This window comes from Sceloporus occidentalis, unplaced genomic scaffold (assembly GCF_023333645.1).
Source record: "Sceloporus occidentalis isolate IW3139 unplaced genomic scaffold, rSceOcc1.0.p SCAF_4, whole genome shotgun sequence".
In the NCBI taxonomy this organism is placed as follows: Eukaryota; Metazoa; Chordata; class Lepidosauria; order Squamata; family Phrynosomatidae; genus Sceloporus; species Sceloporus occidentalis.
The window spans coordinates 175,305,859-175,331,610 of record NW_028316984.1 but is presented as its reverse complement, the minus strand read 5'-3'; the positions used below and the strand labels follow the sequence as shown (position 1 = coordinate 175,331,610).

The following is a 25,752-nucleotide window of genomic DNA, read 5'->3' as shown; positions in this document are numbered from 1 at the left end:
CAAGGTTAACACAAAAAAAAAAAAGGTATGGAAGATTGGATAGAGAGGAATTGAGATTTTTAAAGAGGGCAGTAATTAAATAAAACATATTATTATTATTACCAGTTATGAAGAGAGAGGTCCACAGAAGATGGAGAGTGTCTGAGACAGAATGTGAAGGCAACACAGTGAGTGAGAGAGACCCTCTGTGCACACTGGCTAGAATTGGGATTGATATTTATATCTTATTTCATTGCCTTGAGGGGTACCTTATCCTCCCACACAGTGTAACATAGACTTGATGAGTTTTCCATGGAATTGACAAAAGGACTCAGGAGCAGCTGATGACTTAAACTCCAGAGTGACAAAGCATTGATAGGATTGAGATAATACAGTGCGCCCATGTCATACATGGGCGCACTATACATGGCTATATGTTAAGCCGCACCGGAAAGGCTTCTCCTGCACCCTGGGAGAAACAATAGGGCGCGTGCCCATGGTTTTATGTTATTTCCCTTATGCGGCAGGGTCCAGAATGAATCCCCTGCATAAGGGAAAGGCCAACTGTACCTGGGTAGCCAGAAAGGAAGGGTAAATAGGAACACAGCCTGGCGTGAAGTGGAGATATGGTCCTTGACTGCTTTGTGATGGGACTTGCTAAGTCCCTGTTGCAAGAGGAAATATAAAAAACCTGTGGAGGGGGGGTGGGCTGGAGTGGATTAGCAAACTCATTCAGCATTTATTTCAGTACTGTGTGTCTCCCACATGTCCGTAGATCAGTGTGACCTCTTACCTAGTTTCCACAAGTCAAAGTGACCTCTAAAAATGCCTCATGCTAGATATTAAATATAAAACCCCATATTCAGTGAGAGAGTGTGCTAATACTGTTAACCCCAAGTAGTTAGAGTCATCAGAAGCAGTTGGCATTGACATATGATAAATTCAGTTAACTTGGACTTTCAACGATAGGATGCTATCTTCTGTGATGTGATGACCTTCTTTTGACAAAAGAAAGGCCAGAATTTCATAACTAGATGCTGGTTTCAAAAAAATGGAATTCAGATTTTAAAAGGGTTCCAAATTTTACTTTAAGACAAAGGTGAATCTTGAGTCTGGGGAGATTGAAGGCCATGGTTTAGGTAACAAGGATAGCATCCTCCAGTAGGTAATTAACTGGCTATTTACAATCTGTCCTCCTTATCAATGGACTTGTCATCTGCAGATTTAACCATCTGCTCATGGCAAGGCTCCGTTTTAGTTAATGGCAGTGCATGCATGCAACTGCAATAGTGGGCACATGCACACCATGCAGCTATTAATTTTAATAGGACTTGAGCATGTGCAAATTTCGATATCCATGGAGGAGAGTCCAGACGGATCTCCTGCAAATATGGAGGTCCGACCTTATTTCTGATTTATCCCGGTCCAAACAACTAAGATAACATTAAGAGTGCAATTCTGTGGTCTCAAGGGCATGTTCTTGGGACCATAGGAGTAAGGAGAAAGCCTCCTTCAATGTCTTATTTTCTGTAAGACCTTGAAGGAGGCTTTCTCCTTACTCCTATAGTTCTTGTGTTGGAGAGAGGGATCCAGTCTTGATGTCCTTTGCAGAGGGGCGGATGAGATATGTTAAAAATGAGACACTTGGTATAGGTTGTAGATGCATTGGATCCACAATCCTAGCAGCCACTAGTAATGCCCTCAAGAAAGTGACAAGGCTGGTCTGCTTGCAGTGGGAAGGAACTCTTTACTAAAGAATCATAGAATCGTAGAGTTGGAAAAGACCACAAGGGCCATCCAGTTCAACCCCCTGTCATGCAGGAACTCTCAATCAAAGCATCCCTGACAGATGGTCATCCAGCCTCTGCTTAAAGACCTCCAAAGAAGGAGATTCCACCACACTCCGAAGGAGTGTGTTCCACTGTCGAACAGCCCTTACTGTCAGGAAGTTCCTCCTAATGTTGAGGTGGAGTCTCTTTTCCTGCAGTTTGCATCCGTTGCTCCGGGTCCTGAGGAGAGGACACATACACTACAGAGGGAGGGGAAGCAAAACAAAACTATTCCAAACCTTACTCTTCCACCTTGCTAGCAAGAGTCAGCAGGGCTCTGGATAACTCTGAGTCTCAGATATTGGGAATGCTTACTCATTTTACACATCATCTGTAGGATTGCTCTTGAACCATACTGATATCTCAGGGTTCTGGTGATTAATTGTAATGGGTATAATTTTCACAATACTCTGATGAATTTTCGTAATTTTCTTCAGTGAGCATGTGCTCATGATCTCATTTCAGACTATGTTAAAGTGAAGCAATATAGGCTGATATACAGATTCAAATTTTCTGAAACGTTTTGAGTTATTAATAATAATTTCATCTAGCACCAATGTGGAAAAATTGCAGCCCTGCATAGTTGTCTGACAGCTCCCATTCACCCTAGCCATTAAGCGGAATTACAAAAACTACAATTCACCTATATAAAGACATCTGTGCTTTGCTCACCCTTGATCTAACATTTTAAATTAATCAGACTCTGACTTAAACATTGTTCAGCCTTTATGCTCTGTTTTGAGAAATGCTGACCTTTATATTGTTAAGAAGGGATTTTTCCAAAATATTGCTTAAGACACTAGTGGTTTGTACTCTGAATATCAATGTGCCACAAATAAAAAAGGTGACCAGATCTCTTCATGTTTATTGTCTTTGATTTCACTTCTGGCAAATTTTACTGGGTTAGCTTTCCTGCAAAAGCTATTTTTAAATTTCTCCATATTCTGGTCATTTCTGTTTGTGCAACACTTAGTAGGGTTGCTATAAGGTCTCCACAAACTAATTCTTCATTCCCATTTTCAGATACAGACAATAGCAGTAACAGAGCCCCTCTTGGATGGCCAATTTGACCAAATATTGAACTTGTTCGTACTCAAATCACTATAGAGGAGCAATCCACAACAGTGTGGGTAAACTTATGAATTGTTTCCGGAACATATAAACATTCTTTATATGTTGCCAAAGCTGACATTAATGGGGGGGGGGGGGGGGAGGCCTTGTTTTATTCCACTTTTTAAATCTTGGATTATAATATCCAAACAGATGTTATGCCTTCTAGACAAGGAATCCTGATGACACAGTGGTTAGTACCGGTGCCAGTATTGCAATCACAATATTGTGAGTTCAATCCTGCAAGGTTCCAGATTGACTCAGCCTTCCATCTTTGCGTAGATTGGTCAAATGACTACCCAGTTTGTTGAGGGCAATTGGCTAACACATTGTAAACTACTTAGTGCTTAGTTCACTATGAAGCAGTTTAGAAATGTAAAGTGCTAAGTGCTAAAGTACTAGACTCCAACTTACTTTAGAGAGTTTAGTAGAGTTTTCTAATCTTGGCCTGAAGGATTTTTACTTTCAGCCAAGCTATATTTTTCAACAAGGTTAGAGAACTAAGAGCTACATTTTAATTAGTTGATTTCTATTAATTGCCTCCATGCAACTGGATCCAACTGGATTAAGTTTATTTTAAAGTTGACTAATTATATAGGTTTTTGCCTCAGGGATAGGAAAATTAATAATATAAGTAATTCATTTACAAAAGTAATGTTCATTATATGGCATAGATGTAACAAAATATTATGTCCTTTTCTTGTTTCCTCTTAGAGCATCCTTTATTTAAGCACAATGTTAAACATCTTATTTACAAAGACTGGAGAGAAAGGGATATATATGATGAATGATCTTATTATAAATGAACACACAAACACATGTATGGATGCCGAACCTGTGGTAGATGTCCTGTTCTGTACCCTGAAAAATATTTTAATTAATGATTGAACTATAGTGTGTTTCATTAGAATTTGATTACAGATTACTCTATTCATTGTGCCTTTGTTGTTCTTTTTAAAGTACCTCTTTAAATTGCCCCTACTGTGCATAGAACTCACCAGAAGAGTTGTAATCCCCTGCAAAGTACCCAACACTTTTATTCAAATATAAGAGCTCGTTTCAAGCTAGGCTCCTATAAATTAATAAGAGAGTTTTTTTTCCACTTGCGTCCCTAAGGGAGAAGATAAGGCAAATTACCAGACAGGAGCATAGAGTAGGGAGAACATTTTTGTTATACGTTTTTGACTTTTCAAGATAATTGAACATGTTGACAGACTCCAAAAGGTGCTTCATAAAGCAAGTCGGTGGTGGACCAAAAGTGGTATAGTTCTGTTAAATAAAAGCCATATATTAACATTTACTGCCTTTCTTCCTTGAATTCACTTGAAATAAACTATCTTTAAGTAGAGGCTACTTTGCATTTATTATTAGAAATACTTCTGTACTGTTTCTCAAAATCCCCAAGTTGTTTGTAAGACAATGAATCAATAAAACCAAAAGGAGGCTGGCGTTAGAAGTGTCTGCTCCCAGCATGTGGGTGATTTTTTCTTTGGCTCATGCGAAAAAGATGCACTGTTCCACATGTTCCCCTTTCTCTTCTCTGCTGATAGCCAAGTAGGTAATATTCCCTCTTATAAAAGCATCTATTTTCAGTTTTATATCATTATACAAAGCATGTTCCCAAATGCCCTTGCTTCCACATGCATACAAACTTTTATGTGTACAGTTGTATCCAACAAACTCAGGAATGTAGCAATTATTATTATTTTTTGCTGTAGTTTGGTGTTTGCACATCACATCATGCACCACATTTCAACAAAATGGGAAAACTGGCCCACTGACAGACTATAAAACAATAGCACAGCTGTCTGTAAACCTTTGTGGCTACATAGAGAAGGTTATGTATTAGGAAATCTCGCCACCCCTTTCTGCCCATCTATTGAGCCCCTATGGCTCTTAGGAATTTTTTTTAAAGAAAAAGAGGAAGATAGGAGAAGATAAGGAGGCTTTTTTGTTCCACTGTGTCTTGGAATTAAAAAGAAATCAACTTGAGGGTGGGAATCAAGTATTGAAGCTGGTGCTGGAAATTGCCATAAAATAGTCCAGGTTAACAGAACTAATAATAATAATAATAATAATTTATTTGTATCTCGCCTCTCCCTGTATTGTGTGTGTGTTTGTGTGTAACACAAGAACTACAAATATCCAAATTTGACCTGTCTGGAGGAGCCCAAAGTTTGCTATGCCAAGGGTGGAGGACAGGACCCCATCCCTTGTTATGAAGAGTAATTAAGGCAGTGGTTCCCAAACGGTGCCTTTTAAAGGGTTTTGGGCTTCAGCTCCCAGAATCCCAGACTATTGGCTAACATGGCTGAAGCTTCTGGGAGCTGAACTCCAAAAATATCACAGTTTGGGGACCACTGAATTAAGGGATGTTGTTTTGTGCAGTACTACAAGATGGGATTGCACTTATAGAGTTTGATAGGATTTTATTGGCCTATGATTGGCCTATGATGTCCCTTTAGAGCACAACACGCACTTACAGTATAGGGATATTGTTGTTTTGCTCAATACTACAAAATGGGGTTTCACCTATAGAGTGCATGCACATACAGAATTGGGGGTGGAATTGTGGAGCAGCACTTAGAACTGTTAATGTTATCTATGATCTTAATGAGCTCTCATAGTTCCTATTAGGAGTACACATATTAAATCATATACAGAATAATTGCTTTGCATTTCTTGTGATGGACAATTCATGTATTATAAAGAAAGATACTCGGATCTGAACCTCTATTTGGCTCTTATTTATTTTACCTCTGTTTTTTAGCAGCTGCATCAACATAGTACTCCAACATGGTGAATCTTTTGTTTTTAACAAGCTCATTGTCTCTTGTTCCTTTGCTCTTTTCATTACAAAAAGGTATTATATAACCTTATTGTTCAGGTTTTTTACTGGCACTGCTAGCATCAGCATGGAAAACAGCCGTGGTAGCTATTCTATTTTATATAAACTTTTTCATGTCTCACAATTGTATGTATATGAGACATAATAATTGTCCTATTAGCTGTTTTTTCATTGTGTCTTTTTATGAGGTTTTATTACTGAAGAGCACTGTGCCTCTTGTCAGTTTTTAAAAATAAAACTGCTGGCAAACCTGCTAATGACAATAAGAATTACATGGAATAAAAATATTTATTTACTTATTAATTTTGTGAGCCCACTTTGCATCATGTATGGTGCTCAATTTTGATAGTAAAACTTAGGATGAAATCAAAATTAGAACAAAAGCAATTAAAGATGAGAAATATAACTGTCCAAATGCTGAATCTATGTGTATGCCTAAAGAAAAGCCTGAGTCTTCAAGGAGAGTAATCCCACCCAAAGAGGTTTGAATGCCCATTCCTCTGTCTACCTTTTGACTGACTAGAAGCTGTTTTGTCTAGATTTGCATTCAGTTTGTTCACCCTTCTCCAGTCCAATTACTGATTTAGATCTTGAACAGATCCCTTGGATTTTACTGTAAACAAAAGATATGGTGGCACAAAATCACCAACCCCTAGATGAGCTCTGCCAATGCTTTCATGTGTATATTAAATAGAATGGAGGATAGGTTGGAAGTATAAAGGACATCATAGGCCAATAACCATCATATCAAACAGGAGTCTGCCAGCAAGTTTTATTAATTACCCCTCTGAGAATGATTGGAAAAACTTGAAAACTATGCTTCTAAACCAATCCCAATCAGGCAGTTGTGGTCAATAGTGATGAAATGGGTAGATACTTTGTTTGTTGTTCTGCCCTTTGGTGGAAAAGTCATTATAAATAAACGTAGTCATTATTATTATTGAATGTCACTGTGAATCTATCACAACCAACATACACACACTTCTTCTCCCATTTCTCACCAAAAAGTGACCAAAGCAGTCTGTGTCCCATAATCAGGCCTGATATCAGATTGAAACAGTTTTGGCAAATCCACCAAATCAAAAAATGCCTGGAGGTGATATACTTCCACACACGCCAGTTCTGTGTACCAGAACGATATACTGCAGATTCAACAGGCAGCATACAATCTAATGAGTTCAGGAAGAGTTCTTAAAAACAAAAAACAATACATCACCATCTATATTAGGCATAATGGCTTCATACCCTGCTTTAAAGATGCATTCATCACTACCCCTGTACACTTAGCCAATCCCCCTCCCCACTGTTGCTTTTATGAGCCAATAAGGACAAATGTAGTTGATTTCACATATCCAGGGATCTTGTCCACATCCTCTGGCTTTACAAGTTAAAATGTTTCCATTAGAACTGTACAAATTGAGGCTGATCAAGTGTAATATATTGACTGTGTAGAGAAAAAAAACAGAAACATAAGACAACAATCACTTGACATGCTTATTGAAAATGTAATGTGTAAATTTAAAACATTCAGATTTCACACATACCCCAATGTGCTGGCCAAATGGCCGTAATAAAGTTGTTATTATTACACATGGCCCAAATCATGTTGTGAAAATGGAAGTCCTCCCCATTATCTGAGTAGCAGATAACCTTCTTCCTAGGTAACAAAGGGATAAATGTAAAGGAGGTAAAGTTGCATTCTAATGAGGTTCAGCATCACAGAGGTGACGAGATAGCAATTTCCCAATGAAACGAGTAGCTGGGCAGAAGCAGTAGCCTTCAAGATGATTCTTAGGTGAAGTTATAAAAAGCATGAGAAGCACCATGAGGCAAACAGTGAAGACTATAACACCATGAGTGTTATCTAACAAAGGGAGTTGGGGAGGAAGCTGGTTGAGGCTAAACAAAGCAGTCCAGACTCCAAGCTACCCCATGAATATCAAGACTACCCATCCCATCTGATCTGTGAATAGAATAGGAAAATGTATTAGTTAGCCTTGTCAGGGCTTTTCTTAATTTGTCTGAAATGATCTTATCAGTTTATAACCTGTAACTTCTGATCTGTGCCTGAAGAACAATATGGTTCTTAACATAAAGAGATACCCTGTTAACATGAAGCTTTCTTACTTATAATACAGTGGACCCTTGTTATCTGCTCGAGTTTGGTTCCAGGAACCACAGTGAATAACAAAATCTGTGTATGCTCAAGTCCCATTAAATACAATGGCGTAGCAAAATGATGTCCCTTATATAAAATGGAAAAATCAAGGTTTGATACTTGAAATTTATACTTTTTGAATATTTTCAAGCCATGGATGCTTGAATCTGTGTATTAAAAATCCGTGTATAAGGAGGACCAACTTTAAAACCTTTTCCTTTAAAAATACTGCTGTCTCACTCCTCTTTCACATGCCTTTGCTCATTTTTATCTCCCCACCAGGACTGGAGGGGAGGAGGAACCTCTTTGCAACGTCAGAGATGGAAAGTAACCCCAAATTCTACTGAATACGCTTCCTACTGGTGGTGGAAGCTTAGGCACGTTACAGACCGCCCAAAACAGGCGGTCTTGCGCCGCTGCCGGTTGCTGCGTCCGGGAACCGCAGCAGCCAAACCGCGCGGTTCCCGGGCGCAGCAACAAAGCGCTCAAATGCCGCTTCTTCCTGGGCCCCAGAAGAGGCGCCACGAGGCGCGCACTTGCAGCGCCACTTCCAGTGTGCGACGTCCGGATGCTATGCGTCCGATACGTCAACATGGCGGCCCCTGTCTATATAGAGCGCCGCCATTTTAGGGGCATGAAGAAGTCACGCCCCTTCCTAACCCTAGTACGCGTTCTGCGTGTACTATATGCCCATCTGTAATGGGCCTTAGTTTGTTTAAGGTGGTTTCAAGGGGTCCCATCCAGCTCAGACAGAAGCAGGAGGAGGACTCACAAACGCCTTACACATATGTGTATGAATTACTTTTTCTGCAGATATATAGAATGATGCATAAGTGATTTGCAAACTTACAATATTCTGAAATAAATGAACACTCAAGGATTCTCTAAATATAGACACCTTAATTGGTGAAAAAAGTGGTTGAAAGTGGGCTTTGGAAGAATGATGGGTTTGGGTGTTGAAAATATACTAAAGACCTCAGCGTGCACTTTACTTTAATACTTCAAAATAGTGGTGCCCTAAGAGCTCTGGACAAACATTAGCAGTGTTGTTGATCACATCTTACATTCTTTTGTCAGAGTTCAGATAATTCCAATTATTCATAGTTTTCTTAATCAAGTGGAAAATCTCACTGAGCGAAATTTCCCATTTAGTAGTGAAACAGGATTTTTAAAATGATCCTTTGAAGTTGAGATTGTGCAAGGCATTTTCATGTAAGCTTTCCATTTATTGTCTGTTTTGTATGTTGTCTTTGGAGAAGATACCTTTTTCCCATTGCTTATCAGTTTCTTGATCACTTAAACAGAAGCAGTTCTCTGATTTGGTCTATTTTTATTTGTTGAAAGAATAAAATAATAAAGTAAAGGCAGTGGTTAAGAGATACTCAGGCCAGGGCAGCTGCTTCACAAATCATACTCATGTTCTAATTGCATCAAATTAATTGAATAATTCCAATCCAGACGTATGACATCACTCCAGTTTGCTCTTGTTCCAAGTCAGTTTAAAGTGGTGCTTTAAAGTTGAAAGTTCTTTTGCGTTTATAATTGTATATTATAGTATCTTAACATTTTATCAAATTCTGCATATTGGATAATAATGCTCTCTCTGAAAAGAAGAACAAATGCAAAAATATAAAACATAAGGCGATGCTGAATCCTTGTTATTTAGAATACTGCTAATGCAGTCAGTATTTCAACCTTCTGGTTTTTGTGACAACACATTAACTTTCTATCTAATTTCTAGTTTATGTTTCTTGTATATATTGACACTGTACAGTGCAGTCTTGTGGTTTCTGAGACAACTGTAGACAAATATTATAATTTCCCTTATTATATGCCTGTACCTATCTATTCTCTGATTGTTGTCATTATGTAACTCTGCAGCTTTAATGATTGCATTCCTTTGTAAAATGTTCATTTCACACTATGTTTAAACCCAATAAATTATGATGAGTGATCCTTCCAATATTATGCTGGAATCAGTACGCCAGAGCAGAGCAAAATAGTTACCCAGAATACATATTTAACTGATAGCAAGGCCTTTAATCACAGAACTTGGGCTGTTATAAATTTTAAAAATTGAGAAGAAGTAGGGCCTTTTCAGTAAGGCACATGTTTGTGAAACTTCTTCACTAGGCTAGTTATCTTGCAACTTTCAGGAATGTTACAAAGATGTTCTTTAGGACTAATCCAGATGATTTTTTAAAATTGTGATTTTTTAAAAAATTTCAAATTTTAAATAATGAATTGTAAATGTGGATTGTTTTAATATGTGTACTGTTTTAATATGTGTACATCTTATTTGTCCTTTTATATTGATGTGTGTTTTAACTGATGTGTTTTTAAGTGATGTATATTGGTTAATTGTTGTTGTTCCTGCCTCAATCCATGGGAAGAGGCGGAAAAGAAAATGTTGTTGCTTCTGCTGTTGTTCTTTAGGAAGGCTCTTGAAAAGCTTTTGAGAGCCAGCATGGTTTGAGTGCTGGATTCGGACATGGAAACCCACTGGGCAAGTCACACTGTCTTGGCCTCTCAGGGAGGCAAAGGCAAACCCCCTCTGAACAAATCTTGCCTAGGAAACCCTGTGATGGATTTGTCTTAGGGTTGCCATAAGTTGGAAAGAACTTGAAGGTAGACAGAAATAACTACTTGAAAAGTACTTGGGTCTCTTCATTTCAAAAGTTGAACATCACAAACACAGACTTCACAGATAACAGTTGTACTTTCTCTCCTGTCCCCTACAATATCCTATGGCCCTCAAAATCTGCCCCGAAGGTCCTCTAACCATCTGGAACAGATTTTTAAGACTGGAAGCTAAGAATAGAGGGAGATTTAAAAAAAAAAGCCTAGCTATTCCACTGACAGAAGACGAAATTATCACACGACACTCTTAAAGTGTTGCTATTCCACTTTAACTGATCTGGCTGCCTCCTGTTGCATTCTGTGATTTGCAGTATAGAATGGAGCATTTAGAATATTCAGCCAGAGAGCTCTTGGGCCTCACTGAACTACAAATCCCAATACAAAAGGCAGTCAAAGCAATATTTTAAGTGTGTAGTGCTATAATCTCCAGATACTTTTCTATTGGTAGAAGTTATTAATTCTCTGAGAGTTAAACTCTGCTAGAACATGGCCACATAGCCCAAAAAACCCACAAAAAACTATCTCTGAGAGTGTTACATAGCTGAAAGAGTATCAGTCACACACAAAAGAAGAGTATCAGCAGACTCGAGAAAACTCAAAGCAAATGGGCGTCACAATCCTTTGTAGGCTTCTTTCAGTTGTTAAACCCAATTACAATAAACCCATTGAACTAATGGAATTTACCTAAGTTTTGACTTAACAAGTTGCTATTGATTTAGTAGGTTTACTCTAATTAGGATTAGCAATTTGGTTTAACACCTACATATTTATCAGTCCCACAGATTTCAGTGAGACTTATTTTTCAACAAATGGATTGTCATTTTAATAAATTTAGAGTGAGGTTTATTTATTTTATTTTTATTTTATTTATTCAGTAATGGGATGACCTGAGTCTTCCATGGTTTCTAGTAATCTTTCTACCAGAGCACCTGTAATCCACCAGTGGTTAGTTTATAGAAAGAAATATATACAGAAAGCATTCATTATTCCTATCTTGTTAAGTGATCTTGCATAGGTAGTTTTCCTTAAGAGCTGAAGAGCCTTGCAAGACTCAGCCAAGCTCTACCTTATTCAGCTCTCTTTTCAAACATCTGACAAAACTGGCAAGCACTAGGTGGCCCACCAGAAATTGGCCAGTTGCCCACGAGTGGTTTGAATCCTATTTCCATCCCTGGGAGTACTGCAAGTGTTTGCAGTGCTTCTAAAAGGTGGGGAGGACTCTGTGGAGTTTTTGACATATCATTGGAAAGTTAGCTTTGCCATTATTGTTCACATTAGTATAGATAGATAGAGAACTGGGAAGAGAAGCCACAATAACAAAGGGTGGAAATACTGAAAGGAAGTTTCCATGCCCAAAGCTGCGTTTCTTCACATAAAACATCTGACCTGGAAGGAAGGCTTTTGTATACAACTGCTGTACTTCCAGTCAAATTTTAAAACAGAGCAAAGAAAGCCATTAGCAGGCCACTGGCCTCAAAACAGCATGAAGACCAAAGCACTATTTGCACTACACGTTAGTTAAAAGCTTCTGCTGAGCACCATATGTGTCTTTGGGATGTGATAGAAATTGTAATGTAGGGGAAGCCCATGAGGTATTTGCATAGGTCTTTACATTTGCTTTAGGGGGAGGGGAAGTGTTTTACATGTAACTGGTTAATAATGAAGCATGAATCCCAAGTACAATTAGCCCTCTGTATCCATGGATACTTTATCCACGGATTCAACCATCCACGGCTTGAAAATATTTTTTTAATATATAAATTTCAAAAAGGAAACCTAGATTTTGCCATTTTACGCAAGGGACACTATTTTACTATGCAGTTATATTAATGGGACTTAAGCATACACAGATTTTGATATCCACAGGGCGTTCTGGAACCATACCCCAGCAGATACCAAGGGCCCACTATATATATCTCTTACTCAAGTCCTGACTTTAAAAGGAGTATTTTTTGTTGTTGTTGTTTTCTGGGTACTGTCACCACCTGAGACATTTGGTAATAGGGAGACAGCCTATTCTGTTGTGGCATCCCATTTGTTTAATTTTTTCTCTTGACAGGCTTGCCTAGTGCCTACTTTAATATTCTTTATGGGTGGGACAGGTAGATACCTTCTGATCTTCCAAAGCTTTTTACTATCTGAAGAAATTTTCATCTGGGATTTTTACTTCTGCATTAATTATTTATTTTTATGACTTGACTTAAGCTTTATAGTCTTTTTTATTGCATTTTAAACTTTTTTAGACCACCTTTATAATTGTACAATGAAGGGCAGTTGAAAAATGTGATTTGAAAACATGAATGAAAAAAAAATGGAGGGAAAAAAACTACCTAACATCAGGTAGGACTATTTATTCAGCTTGTCTAGTAGCAGCTCTCCAAGCTTTCTAACGTGAGACAGCAAATGATAATTCCTAAGGGTCATCTTAAAATTTTGCTTGTCCACTTCCATTCATAGAGGACTTGTCTATTAGCACCTATTCACCATGAAAGCTGTATGGAACTGCCATTTTTTAAAAAAAGTATGCCATTAAATAGCAGCTGCTGACAACTAACAGAGGGAGGAGTGGGTTGTTGCATTCATGCTTTGCTTTGGGTCTTCCTGGGGGGATTTGGCTAGCCACCGTGGGAAACAGGATGGACCTTTACAGAGCTTGGAAAAGTTATTCCTCCAAACTCTGGACCTTTGATCTCATCAAGCAGACCTCTTCTTTTATGTATTTGTATTGTAGAGAAATGTTTTCTTAAAGGAAGGCCTTGGTGTTAAACAAATTGTACACACTAGTACTATTAAGGTTACCTTTTCTGACAGCCTAATTGAGATTGTCATGTGGATTTTGAAAGTTGATATTATTAGAATTTAGTTGAAGGGTTACAAATATTGGAAATTGGATTCTGTGTATGATCATGCTACTTTAAGTGGCAGCAGCCAACAGCCCATTAATTTGTCCCCAAATAAATATAAATTGGAGGAAAAGTAGTGTCTCTTTTCATCACTTTGTTTTGATAACCTTGTTTCATAAAAGGTTAAGCTGTTGTACTGAGAGCCTAGCAATGGAAACATTAGCACAAGGGCTACTTAGAATTGCAGATATTGTAATACTTGTGTGTGGAGGGGAACAGCATGTAGGAAGCATGGGTTCACATCCCTGCTTTTATTTCTTATTGCTATTTATATTTGCATCACCACCCACTAATATATGCTTTCTATGTGGCTTGTAGAATGAATTGCATATCTAGTAAGCCACTCAGTGACCCTAAATTGCTCAGCCTAATTAATCCCATGAAAAAGAAACAGAAACATGCTAATTCTCCTTATATAAAAAAGATTATTTATTATTTCCTCTCCCTCTCCTACAATGAGCTCAGAACGTTTTACATGGTTCTCATCCCCACTCCATCCACTTGCAGATGGTTGTAGAACCATGACAAAGACAGATATTTGCCCATTATGATATACCATGGCTTAGTTGGGGCATCACTAGGAGGGTACGGGGGTACAAGCCTCACCAGGTGACACTCTAAGGAGGGTTGATACTACTGCTCCCCATACATTTCCTTTTTGGCTGTGGTGGTTATGTGCACCCCTTTAAAAGTCAGAAGAGATGGTGTGAGTGGGGTGAGGCTAAGTGGGAGGAGAAAAGAGCAGCTCAATTTTTTAAAAAAATACATTTTAAAATTTAATTTTTTAGCAATTTAAGAATTTAATTTTTTTTTAATTACCATATATGATGATTTTTGGTGTTGTCTGTATATTAGGACAGGAAGCGTGAAATGTGAAAGTGAATGCTGGAAAAGACCTGGCAAAGGAAAAAAAAAAAGAGGTGACAGGATTGCTTGTAGGCCTGAGGTTTCACGTAGGCTCATTACAGCTGATGCACATTTTGTGAATCCATGATTTAGTTTTACATGTGAATGAGCCTGATATATGGCTTCTGAATGGCCACTAATGAAAATTAATTCAATGCATTTTCTTTATTGAAAGCTAAAAGATGCTTTGCAAAAGGCTTACCTAAGGATTATCTCCTATCAAATAATGTGTTTTTCATATGAAATTGTAACATCTACATAAGAACAGATATTTTGAGGTATGTGATCAGTTATATAAGAGGCATTAATATGTCACAATTGTCTTTTGGTATTTACATTTCCTCAGCCTTTTGAAATATTCAAGTAAATTGACAAAGCATATAGAAGCTTTTCTGTACTTTCTTCTGTTTAGGTAGCTCCTTTTCAGAGAAGGATGGCTTTAGTGACCAGCATTGCCTTTAAATAATTGAACATAAAACATGGTGGTTCGTTTTGTTTTGCTTCTTTTTATTAAAAAAATAATTCATGAATTGAATCTACACAGAAGTAACTGTGGAAATAAATTACTATCTAAACATTTACATAGAAAACATTCAGTATAATGTCCAGGAGCTGAAAAATAATGGAATTGGAGGGAAAAATGCAGATGTGGAAACAACATTGTCCTATTTGACCCATTAGGTCAAGGTACTTCCACCTTTCAGATTTTGTCCTCTTTACTGCAAGTTCAAAATGTGAACATTGTGTTCCTAGTCTCTTTACATGAAATGAAATATTGAAAGGCAAAGAGCAATATTTACTGCGCTTTGTTCTGTTAAACATCCTCCTATTCATCAAATTCATTTCTCATTACTTGAAGTACAAATTGTTGCATTCTTTGGAAAAAATGAAATGACTATTATGATTTATTTTTAATTTCTTCCAGATATGTCAGATCCATTTCCTCCTTCATGAAAATACATTGTTTAGTGGAAACATATATTATTCAGCCTTCTCTAATCTGTGGCCCTCCTGATGTATTGGAACTCCCATCAGCCCCATCCGTAATGACTACCATCCATACTCATGGGGATGAAAATTGTCCTCCAACACATCTGAAGGGTTTTTGGTCAGAGAAGGCTTATATTGTTGTATTGTATATCTTTTTCTAGACAAACTTTTTAAAAAACAAAACTGACATTCTCATAAATTATAAGAATGTTCATCCAGAGGTGTTACTTAAGTGAATAATGAAACTGTTATAACTGGTACTACCACCAGTTACTACTCACACTAAGATTGCCACCACTCGTGCTAACAGTGAATTACAGTGGATGATAGAAATAACTACAGGTCAAGTCTCCTCTCATCTGAAGTGCTTGGGACCAGCAGTTTTGGATTTCAATTTTTAAAAAAATTCTGGAATACCTCTATTTGCATATACATACATAATGAGCTATGTTAGAGATGGGACCCAAGTCTAAACACAAAATTCATATGTTTGTTATACACATAGCGTGAATGTAATTTTATACAACATTTTTAATAATGTTGCTCATGAAACAATGTCTGTGTACACTGGACCATCAGAAAGCAAAAGCTTTGGTTTTTGGAATATTTTAGATTTTGGATAAGGGAGACTCAGCCTGTATTGCCCTTTCAGTCTAGGGCAATAAATCCGCAGCTGACACAAAAGCAAAAGAAATTACCTTTATTTGAATTTTGGAGTAAATCAGTAAAAGAGCTGTGAAGCATTACAGACTAGAAAGATGCAATGAAGTGTTGGCCATAATGTAGCACTAGTAGCAGAAGTGCTACTAGTTGGGTTTAATAAATAAATAAATAAACTTTATTCTTATATCCCACTTTTCTACTGCAGCAATCAAAATGGCTTGCATGACTAGAATATATTGGAATAATACGTACTCTCAATAGATAAATTATCCCCCTTTAAAACAGGATTAAATACAATACAGTTTAAATATTCAACCTTTTAAAATGACAGCAATTGTCTAGTAGAGGCAGTGGTTACACAAAGTAGGGAGAGTACAGAAATTAGATTGAACTATTCTGGGAAGGCCTGCCGGAAGAGATCCGTCTTGACAGCTTTTTTGAAGCTGTCTAGGCTAGTTATTTGACAGATCTCCTCCAGCAAGGCATTCCATAGCCTGGGAGCAGCAGCAGAGAACATCCTCTGGGAGGTTGCCATTAGTCTGGGTTTTATGGGTTGCAATAAATTCCTCCCAGAAGACCTGAGGGTGCAGGGTGGATTGTATGGAAGTAGGTGATCCCTTATATAGGTTGGACCCAAGCCATGTAGGACTTTAAAGGTACTCACCAAACCAATAGGCAGCCAGTGAAGAGATTTCAGAATAGGTGTAATATGATCACTTCTAGTTTTACCAGTAATCAGCCTAGCTGCCATGTTTTGTACTAACTGTAGTTTCCAGACTAGGTACAAGGATAGCCCTATGTAGACTGCATTGCAGAAATCAAGTCGTGATGTTACCAGTGCATGCACTACAGTTTCTAGGACCCTTACTTCCAGGAAAGGGAGCAGCTGGCGTATCAGCCAGAGCTGATAAAAGGCACTCTTGACTGTCGCATTCACCTGATTTATCATGTGAAGCGACGGATCTGGGAGCACCCCCAGATTGCAAAGACAGTCCTAAAGGAGAGCATGATCCCGTCTAGGCCTGGAAGTTGCAATCCAATGCCTGGTTTGGGGGTCCCTACTTCCGTTTTGTCTGGATTCAACTTGAGTCGGTTTTTCCTCATCCAAGACATTTTACCTTTTCTGTTATGCAGCTCTTTGCAATGGATGGAGCTGGCTTTCTGAAAATCTGTTCTCTTTTTTAAAAATAAATCTCTATCTCTGATTATTGCAGAAATGCATTTTAAGGGGTCTGTCAAAGTTGTATTCTTGCTCCCTTTCTTTTTAACTTTTATATTAATGATTTAGTTCCAACAGTTACTGTGCCAAATGTATCTAATACCCTGGTCAGTACTCTTTTATATGCTGATGACATGATGCTAATGTCTACCACTCAGGTTGGCTTGTGTAGGTTAGTAAGGAAATTTAGCTTTTATTGCAGGTAGAATGATTTAGAAATTAACTATAACAAATCTAAAGTTTTAATTTTTGTAAAGAAAAAGAAACATTATTAGGTGGTTTCTTGATACTAATGAAACTGAACAAGTGAATTCCTTCACGTACCTTCGGCTGGCTTTTTCATCTTCAGGTTCCTGGTTACTGCAGACTAAGAGAAATGAGCTAAAACCATTTTAAGGCATACATGAATCAGCTCTCATGCAGTTGAGAAGCGTGCATGGAAGCAGCCTGCATATATATATATATATATATATATATATATGAATTTCTCCCAAAGTGGAACCCAAGGCAGCTAACAACATATATAAAACACAACAATTAAAATCAATTTTTTTTAAAAAAATTACAAATATAAAATTCAAAGCATACAAAGTTAAAATTAATAATCGAAGACCAACCTGCTCATCCCCCAGTAAAACCAAGCCTGCCAGATCTTAAAAGGCCTGTCTAAATAAAAATGTCTTTGCCTGTTTTAAATAGAAATAGAACTCTAGGGTGATAAAACAGTGGGTCTTTGTAGTTCTTTTGCTGTAGGAATCCAAATTAATCCAACAAAGGCTGCATACTGTCTTTTTTTTTGCAATTGTATTAATGAATTAAATAAGCCTACACTAATGCCAAATAACATAGTTGAATTTTTTTCCTATTTAATAAATGTCTTGCATTTTGATTCAGAATAGATGTTAACAGTACACAGCTGTTTTAAAACTTTTGTTGTTGTTAACTGCCCCCAAGTCAATTTCAACCCATGGCGCAAAATGATCACCTATTGCACAAATTGATCGCCTGTTAGGTTTCTTTCTTTCTTTCTTTCTTTCTTTCTTTCTTTCTTTATTTCTTTCTTTCTTTCTTTCTTTCTTATGCAAAGTACATTAAATCAGGATGAAAGCTAGTATTAGCAAAAATATTTGTCTTATAAATCCTTTCAAGAGAAACAATAGCATAGCTGTCTGATCCATGCCCAGTTGTTTGGATTTGTGTTTGCTCTGCTAAACCTATAATTTCCAAGCTGAATGCATCTTTGAGATTTTATCTCATTTGTACAAGGTGCCTGATTATGCTAAACAGATTAAATGTTAAACATGCTCTTTCTCCAATGGACAGAGCTAATAAATAGCTTCCTTTTATTATTTCATACTTCCTTTAAACTCCCACTGCAATTTAATGGCAATAAAATTTGTGAGATGTCTGGAAGTATTAATTGGATGTTAATAAACATTTAACCTTTGTGTTCCCCACAATGAAGCTTTAAAATCTGTACATTTCTCTGTATGTGCAACTTGTACATCTGAGTTGTCCCTCTTTTTATAATAATTTGTGATTAATAGCTGAAAAAAGTGAAAACAAGGTTCTTCAATCATGAGTATTGGAATAAATATTCAAGGTTAGTAAGCTTTGCTTTAAAACACCATATGTGTTTTACCAGACATGTAGATCAGAGTTAAAGCTTGTAACTGGTTCAGAAACTATGATCTGATGCACACTGCAGAAATAATTCAGTTTGAGACCATTTTAACTCTCCTGGCTCAGTGTTAGGGAATTCTGGGAACTGTAGTTTATTGTGGCACTGGAGCTCTCTGACAGAAGGCTAAATGTCTCACAAAGCTACAGTTCCCAGAATTTCTTAGCATTGAGCCAGGGCAGTTAAAGCAGTCTGAATCTGAGTTATTTCTGCATTGTGTTTTGGACCTGTATGACTGCTCCTAAAATCAATACAAATCTGTACAAATTTTCCATTTTATTTTATTTACATGCTAGATCACAGATGTAGATAAACCAGCATTCTTTTCCTTTGTGAGGCCAACCACATGCCATTGAGAAGCTCACATGCAGGACATGAATTCAATAGTACCACTCCATTCATGTTCCCCAGCAATTGGAAGAATTATTATTATTATTATTATTATTATTATTATTATTTGTATTTCCCGCCTCTCCCTGTGGATTGAGGCGGGATTACAGCAAAGAATAAAAACCACAATACAATACAAAATACAATATTATCTAAAAATACAGTCAGTAAAAAAACAGCATTATTACCAATCACTAAAAAGGCCAAATCGTTGTCAATTTTCTGTGCTGTCAAGTCAGAGTGAGAATGTTCCATAAAATCAGCTATAAAAGGTCAGGTGGATAGGTCCGCTGGACGAGATCCGTCTTAAGTGCTTTTTAAAGGCTTCTAAGGTGGTAATAAGACGGATCTCTTCCGGTAAGTTGTTCCATAATTTAGGGGCCGCAGCTGTAAACGCTTTATGGGAAGTTGTAGTTAGTCTAGTTTTTGCATGTTCCGATAGTTTCTTCCCTGATGTTCTGACAGTGCGGGGCGGATTGTGTAGGGAGAGGGGTTCCCTTGCATCCAGGAGCTGATCGGCAGCCAATGAAGAGATCTTAATATTGGAGTAATATGGTCAGATCTTGATGTTCCTGTGACCAATCTGGCTGCAGCGTTTTGGATCAATTGAAGCTTCCAAACTAGGTACAAAGGTAACCCCATGTAGAGCACGTTAAAGAAATCAAGACAAGAGATTACCAGTGCATGTACTACTGCTACAAGGTCCCTCTGGGCCAGGTAGGGACGCAGTTGCCGTATCAACTGAAGTTGGTACCAAGCACTCCTGGCCATCGCCTCCACCTGAGATGACAGCTGTAGAGACGAGTCCAGGAGTACTCCCAAACTGCGCATTTCGTCCTTTAGTGGAAGTGTGACCCCGTCCAGGACTGGTTGGTAAATCTCCATCCCTGGACCAGAAGTACCTATCATGAGCACCTCCGTTTTTTCTGGATTCAGCCTGAGTTTGTTTTCCCTCATCCAGCCCATTACCGACTCAAGACAGGCATTTAGAGGAGAGACGCCATCTCTCCACAAATAGGAGACAAATACAGTGGGTCCTTGGTATTTGCTGAGGACCTCAGTCCACCTCCCGTGGATACCAAAATCTGTGGATGTTCAAGTCCCATTAAATGCAATGGCTAGTAAAATGGTATCCATTATATAAAGTGACAAAATCAAGGTTTGCTTTGTGAAAATAACACATTTTAAAATGATTTTCAAGCCATGGATGCTTTAATTCATGGATAAAAAGTCTGTGGCTATGAAGGGCTGATTGTAGAGATTAATCAGCAATTTATATGTAGTATTTAATCAGCAATTTGGATGGTTTTAAAAGAGGATCCACCAAATTCATGAGAATAAGGTTATCAATAGCTGCCATTAGCTATTGATAACCTTATTCTCATGAATTTGTTCTCATTAATCTGTACATCATTGACAAAATTTGATTGTAAGATGCAATCCTATGCTTTAGGACAGCAGTTTCTCAGCCCAAAAGTTTGCAGACATGTTGGATTTCCACCATCCCCAGCCAACAATTATATTTTGTATTCCAGTTGGGGAAAGTGCCTGTGGGGTGCATTTTGAGATTCTCAGAGTGTTAACCCTTTTAAAGGGAAACAAAAATATGCAAGTATGAAAATTAAACTTGTTAGAGTTCAGCTTTCATCAGCAGAACAGCAGAAGTGTGGGTGAGACTATTTATTCTAAATCTGCCTTCCTAAAGTATAAAGACTGACTCCAAAAAACAACAAACATGCAGTTGTAATTTAAAAACAAATATTAATGACTTTAATAAATAAATACATAACAAACAAAATTCTATCCTAACTGGATAGCAAGAAGAGACTATTAACTTCACTCAGAAGAGATTATTACTCCATCTTAGATTGAGAGCAGACAATTACTGTACTGAGAGGAGACTATTTAGAATCTTGAGAGAGAGTCTGTTAAACAGCCTCCAAGATTCAGTGACAGGAATCACATGTATAGATAGAATGAGATAGATTTATGCATTTGTGTATTTTAATCACAATTCTGTGATTCTCAGAGGGAGGTCAAAGGGGCAGCCTGTGCTTCAAAATCTCCCATTCCACAAGATTGAGGCAGTGCAAAGCTGTTTCTTCCAGACCTGCCTTTTCCAGCAGCTGAGAAGCAGTGAATCACCAGGGCTTTTTAAGAATCGGCTAAAAGATAGATTGAAATTCATCCTCCATGCTTTTTTAAAAAAATAGTTTTCTGGTTCTGACTATTCTGTTCCTCTTCCCCACCATACATATATGCGCAGCCAGGGATGGGCCATTCACTCTTCACTAAGAGATCCATGGACCTCTTGGTGGTACCTACTGCCCCTGAAATTAAGAGGGAGAGGAAGGTGTGTGACAGATAGCCCTACCTGTCTCTCATCACAGCTTGGAGGAGGAGGAGGAACTCTTTCTTGAAAACTGTATTGGAAGCTAGACGAGGAGGAGGAGGAAGAGGACAAATAAAAGTTTGTTCTTCATCCTTCTCTGTGTTGCAATGGCACATAATACAAACCACTCCATAGTATGCTCACAAAGATGTTATTTCAGCCTTTGGTCCAGACATTTTGCAGAAAGGCTAGCTTGAGATAGAACTGGATGGGGATTGGATTGAAGGGCACTCTGCTAGAACTTCTTCCAGCGTGTCCGGAGGAGGGCTACCAAAATAGTGAAAAGTTTGGAAACCACTCCCTGTGAGGAGCGACTTATGGAATTGGGTATGTTTAGCCAGGAGAAGAGAAGATTAAAAGATGATATGATAGTCCTGTTTAAAATATTTGAAGGGATATCATATTGACAATGGAGCAAGCTTGTTTTCTTCAGCTCCAGAGAATAAAACCTGGAGCAATGAGTTCAAACTACAGGAAAAGAGATTCCAACTCAACATTAGAAAGAACTTCCTGGAATTACTTGTTTGTTTATTCATTTATTTATTTATTTGCAGATGGGTACAGCCATCCAATTTCTCATGGATGGGTAATGCATCCCCCTGACCTTCCACAGTTGCCCAGCCCTGGTTTAGAAAAAGAGTTTAAGGATCCCATTACAGATTAGTGTCTGCCAATTAATATGGCTGTTTGTGAAGGACATCTTCTTATTGTGTCAGCCTAATGAATCTATAGCTGCCAGCAATGACTATAACATTCACTTTCAGGTACTTTCTCCTGTGACTGGCTTGTGAAGAGTCATTTTCCTAGTTGTCTTTTGTCTGGTAATTTTTTCCCCAGGCTATCAGACTGGGAGGATTTGCAAAAATTTCTTTCTTTCTTTCTTTCTTTCTTTCTTTCTTTCTTTCTTTCCAGTTAGGTATGTTTGGGGAAGAGGGGCTAATATGCAGCTTTAGTGTTATACAAGGCTGCCATGGGGAGAGCTCTGAAAATCAATCCAAAGTACAAGCATTTTCCCCATCTAGGGATTTGTTTGTGTTTTAGCCGTCTACCATCATGAAAATGCTGGCTCATTCTGTCACACACATACACAAAATGAAACTATAGCATCACCATAACAGAAAATCCTTCAGGATTTTTGTTCCTTTTCTAGTTTTTCTTTTCTGAAAGCCTTCTGAAACAGTGGGCTTTACATTATTTAAATAAAACAGTTCTTGACAGCCAAGTGTTCATTGTTGAATTATATAGTGCAGTTAATGGTGTACTTAAAGCCAAATATAATTAATATAGCTTCCAAGAAAGAGCTGAATGTGTTAACTCTTGTTCCAGGAATTTCTAGTGAATAGCTAGAGTTGCTCAGAAACTCGCTCTATATTTATTTATTAAAATATTAAATTCTTAATTTTACACAAAAATGGCATTATAACCTTAGGTAGTTTCATGTCCTTGTAATGACCGTAATATTATATTGCTTTATTTACTGATGTATTTACTTATTTATAGTCATCAATAGGACAAGAGGGTTGTAATACCATTTTGGTGTGAAACCATTTGGTTTTGCAGTATAGACTTAAGCTTCTCATCTCAATTATTGAGATTCATCAATAATTACTAGTGCAAAGAGCAAAAAAACAAAAACAAAAAAAAACTCCTTAGTAAAAACTATAGATGGACAGCAAGGCCTTTAAACCTGTTAAAACACTGTCTTTTATTTAGATCTTGATTGACTTAAAGGAAAAGAACATGTGAGATGTATTTGTGGCTTTGGAGAAACACTGTACAAAAAATGCCTGCTGTACATTTTCTTTAGCCAAAAGGAAGAGCTGGAAATGCTGCTGTGCTGTACTATTGAAAAAACAAACACAACCTGTTGGTTCTCTTAGGGGTTGTCTGCATGGGCCAAAAGGGCCATGTGCCCCCCACCTCCGTGTTGTCCAGTTCAGACAACACAGGCCAAAACCTGGGGCTAGGATTGGGCTTGATCCTGCCAGACTAGATGCAGATCCAGTCGATCTGGCCTGATCCCAGGGTAAAACAGCCTTTACCTTGGGATAATTTGACTTCTGGTTTGCTGTGCAATTTCCTGAAACTTTGCAGCAAACCCCAGGTGGTTTACACAACCACCCATGCACCCAACCTTACTACGCTATTGCTGGTATTGAGAAGCTTCCAGTCACCACATTTGATGCAGAAACAGGGTGCCTGGCCATGTGGGTGCAGCCAGGTGCCCCATTTCTGTGTCAGATGTGGCAGCTGGGCTTTTGAGTACGAATGGAAGTGCAGCAAGGTAAGGAGCATGCACAGGTAGCAGATCCCAGGTTGGCATGGGGACATGCATGTAAATACCCACTTGTCCCTATGCTAACCCGGGCACAGAATAGCACAGGCTCAGCTATGCAATCTCTTACTAGATTCAAGGAGAGGAAATAATACTAGATTCAAGTACAGGAAAGTTTCTGCTTTCCTCTCCTATTCCTCTCTAGTCTCTGTATCTTTTTCTTTCTCTTCCATGCACCAGACTTGCAAAGAATCCAGATTTCTAAATAATTCGTTTTATGAACTAACAGTTTTCCATTTAAGCATATGTACTTCCTCTAGCAGAAAGGCATCAAGCATGGAAGCTAATTATACTGGTAGTCCAGCTCTGGATATAGCAGGCCCTGTTGCGTTCTCCTGCTTTGTTGCTGTGACCTTGTGTGTTGCACTATTCTCTTTTTAATTTGCAGGATCCCATTGCTATTTATTCAGTATTGTTTTATGACACTTCCTTCTTATTTACAGGCTCTGATACTTCATCAGCTTGGAAGGTATAGTTTGGCTGAGAAAATCCTTCGGGATGCCGTCCAGGTGAATTCAACAGCCCATGAGGTTTGGAATGGCCTCGGGGTGGTTCTGCAAGCTCAGGGCAATGACGATGCAGCAACCGAGTGTTTCCTAACAGCACTGGAGCTTGAAGCCAGCAGTCCCATCGTCCCTTTCACCATAATCCCCCGAGTTCTCTGAAGGGCTCGCCTGCAGACTGATGCTTCAACTGAATGTGAGAACGTTGGGAAGCCTACTGCATAAGCCTTCCTCCAGACTCCAAGAGCAGTTCTTCAGGCTGAGAGGTAATAGAACAAAGCAGGCAATCTGCTCATTTCTGTCTGGGGTTCTGACATGTGGATGTGGTACAGTGTAATAATGTTAATGATTCTGATTAGCCAGAAGGAAACACACAGACAACATCCCAAAACAATACCACCACCTGTGTCTGCTTACATCTTTGCCCCATAGTATTTTCTAAGCCTGATGCTATTGTTCAAATGGGTATTGTGCCATATTTTATTAGGTGACATCTGAGTGTTATGTAAAACTAAATAGAATCAAACACCAACTGTAGAATACTAGATTCAAGTTAAAATTCAATGGCAGAGCAGCCTACATTTAACCAAGCCTGTCAAAGACCTGTTCTCTTCAATGTCTTTCAACCTCTCTGGGCCCAGAAAAAAATGTGAAATTTGCTGTGTTCCATCTCTACAGTAGTCCAAGGCAGCAAATAAGCTGAAGGGTGTATGTTTTTAGTTGTTAATAACTGTGATGTGTAGCTAATTGTTATTCCCTTTATTTAGGAGAAAGGTTGTGTACAAGAATATTTATATTTTACCAATGTATGCCTGTTGGGAAAAAATGAAAAGAAAATATTAGTTATTTAAGTTTAACTTTTTTATGTGAATCCAGAGTTTATTTATCAATGGAAATATGTAAAAAGATGCTAAAGACTGAATATTTACCAACATTCCTTATGCTATATACCCACTTGGCTCAATGGGAAGATTATGTTGATAATAAAATGATTTTTGAATGGATATAGTGTCTTTTTATTTTATTTTTGGTTGTCATTTTTCGTTTTGAAAGCTCAGTGAAAATCAGTCCATGAAATAATCAGACTGGTAACTGATTAATCTGAAACCTATGATTTATCAAAACACAAAGTTGCTTTAAATATTTTACTTGAATATACTGGGACAAAAATCCCAAATGAAATGTTTTGGCACATTCTCCGGGAAT

The 25,752-nt window shown here is 38.0% G+C and overlaps 1 protein-coding gene across 4 annotated transcripts in view; it reads left to right on the top strand.

Moving 5' to 3' along the window:
* The window catches only part of TTC7B (tetratricopeptide repeat domain 7B), a 148,372-nt gene extending 122,837 nt beyond the window's left edge, over window positions 1–25,535 (top strand). For 2 of the 4 annotated variants that reach the window (XM_089522385.1, XM_089522384.1), the window contains one exon: window positions 24,487–25,535. In XM_089522385.1, coding sequence (XP_089378511.1) covers window positions 24,487–24,708 — 222 coding nt within the window. In that variant the 3' untranslated portion in view covers window positions 24,709–25,535. The remainder of the gene's footprint in view (window positions 1–24,486) is intronic. The other 2 variants (XM_089522388.1, XM_089522387.1) reach the window with 1 other exon arrangement.
* Window positions 25,536–25,752: the final 217 nt, after the last annotated feature.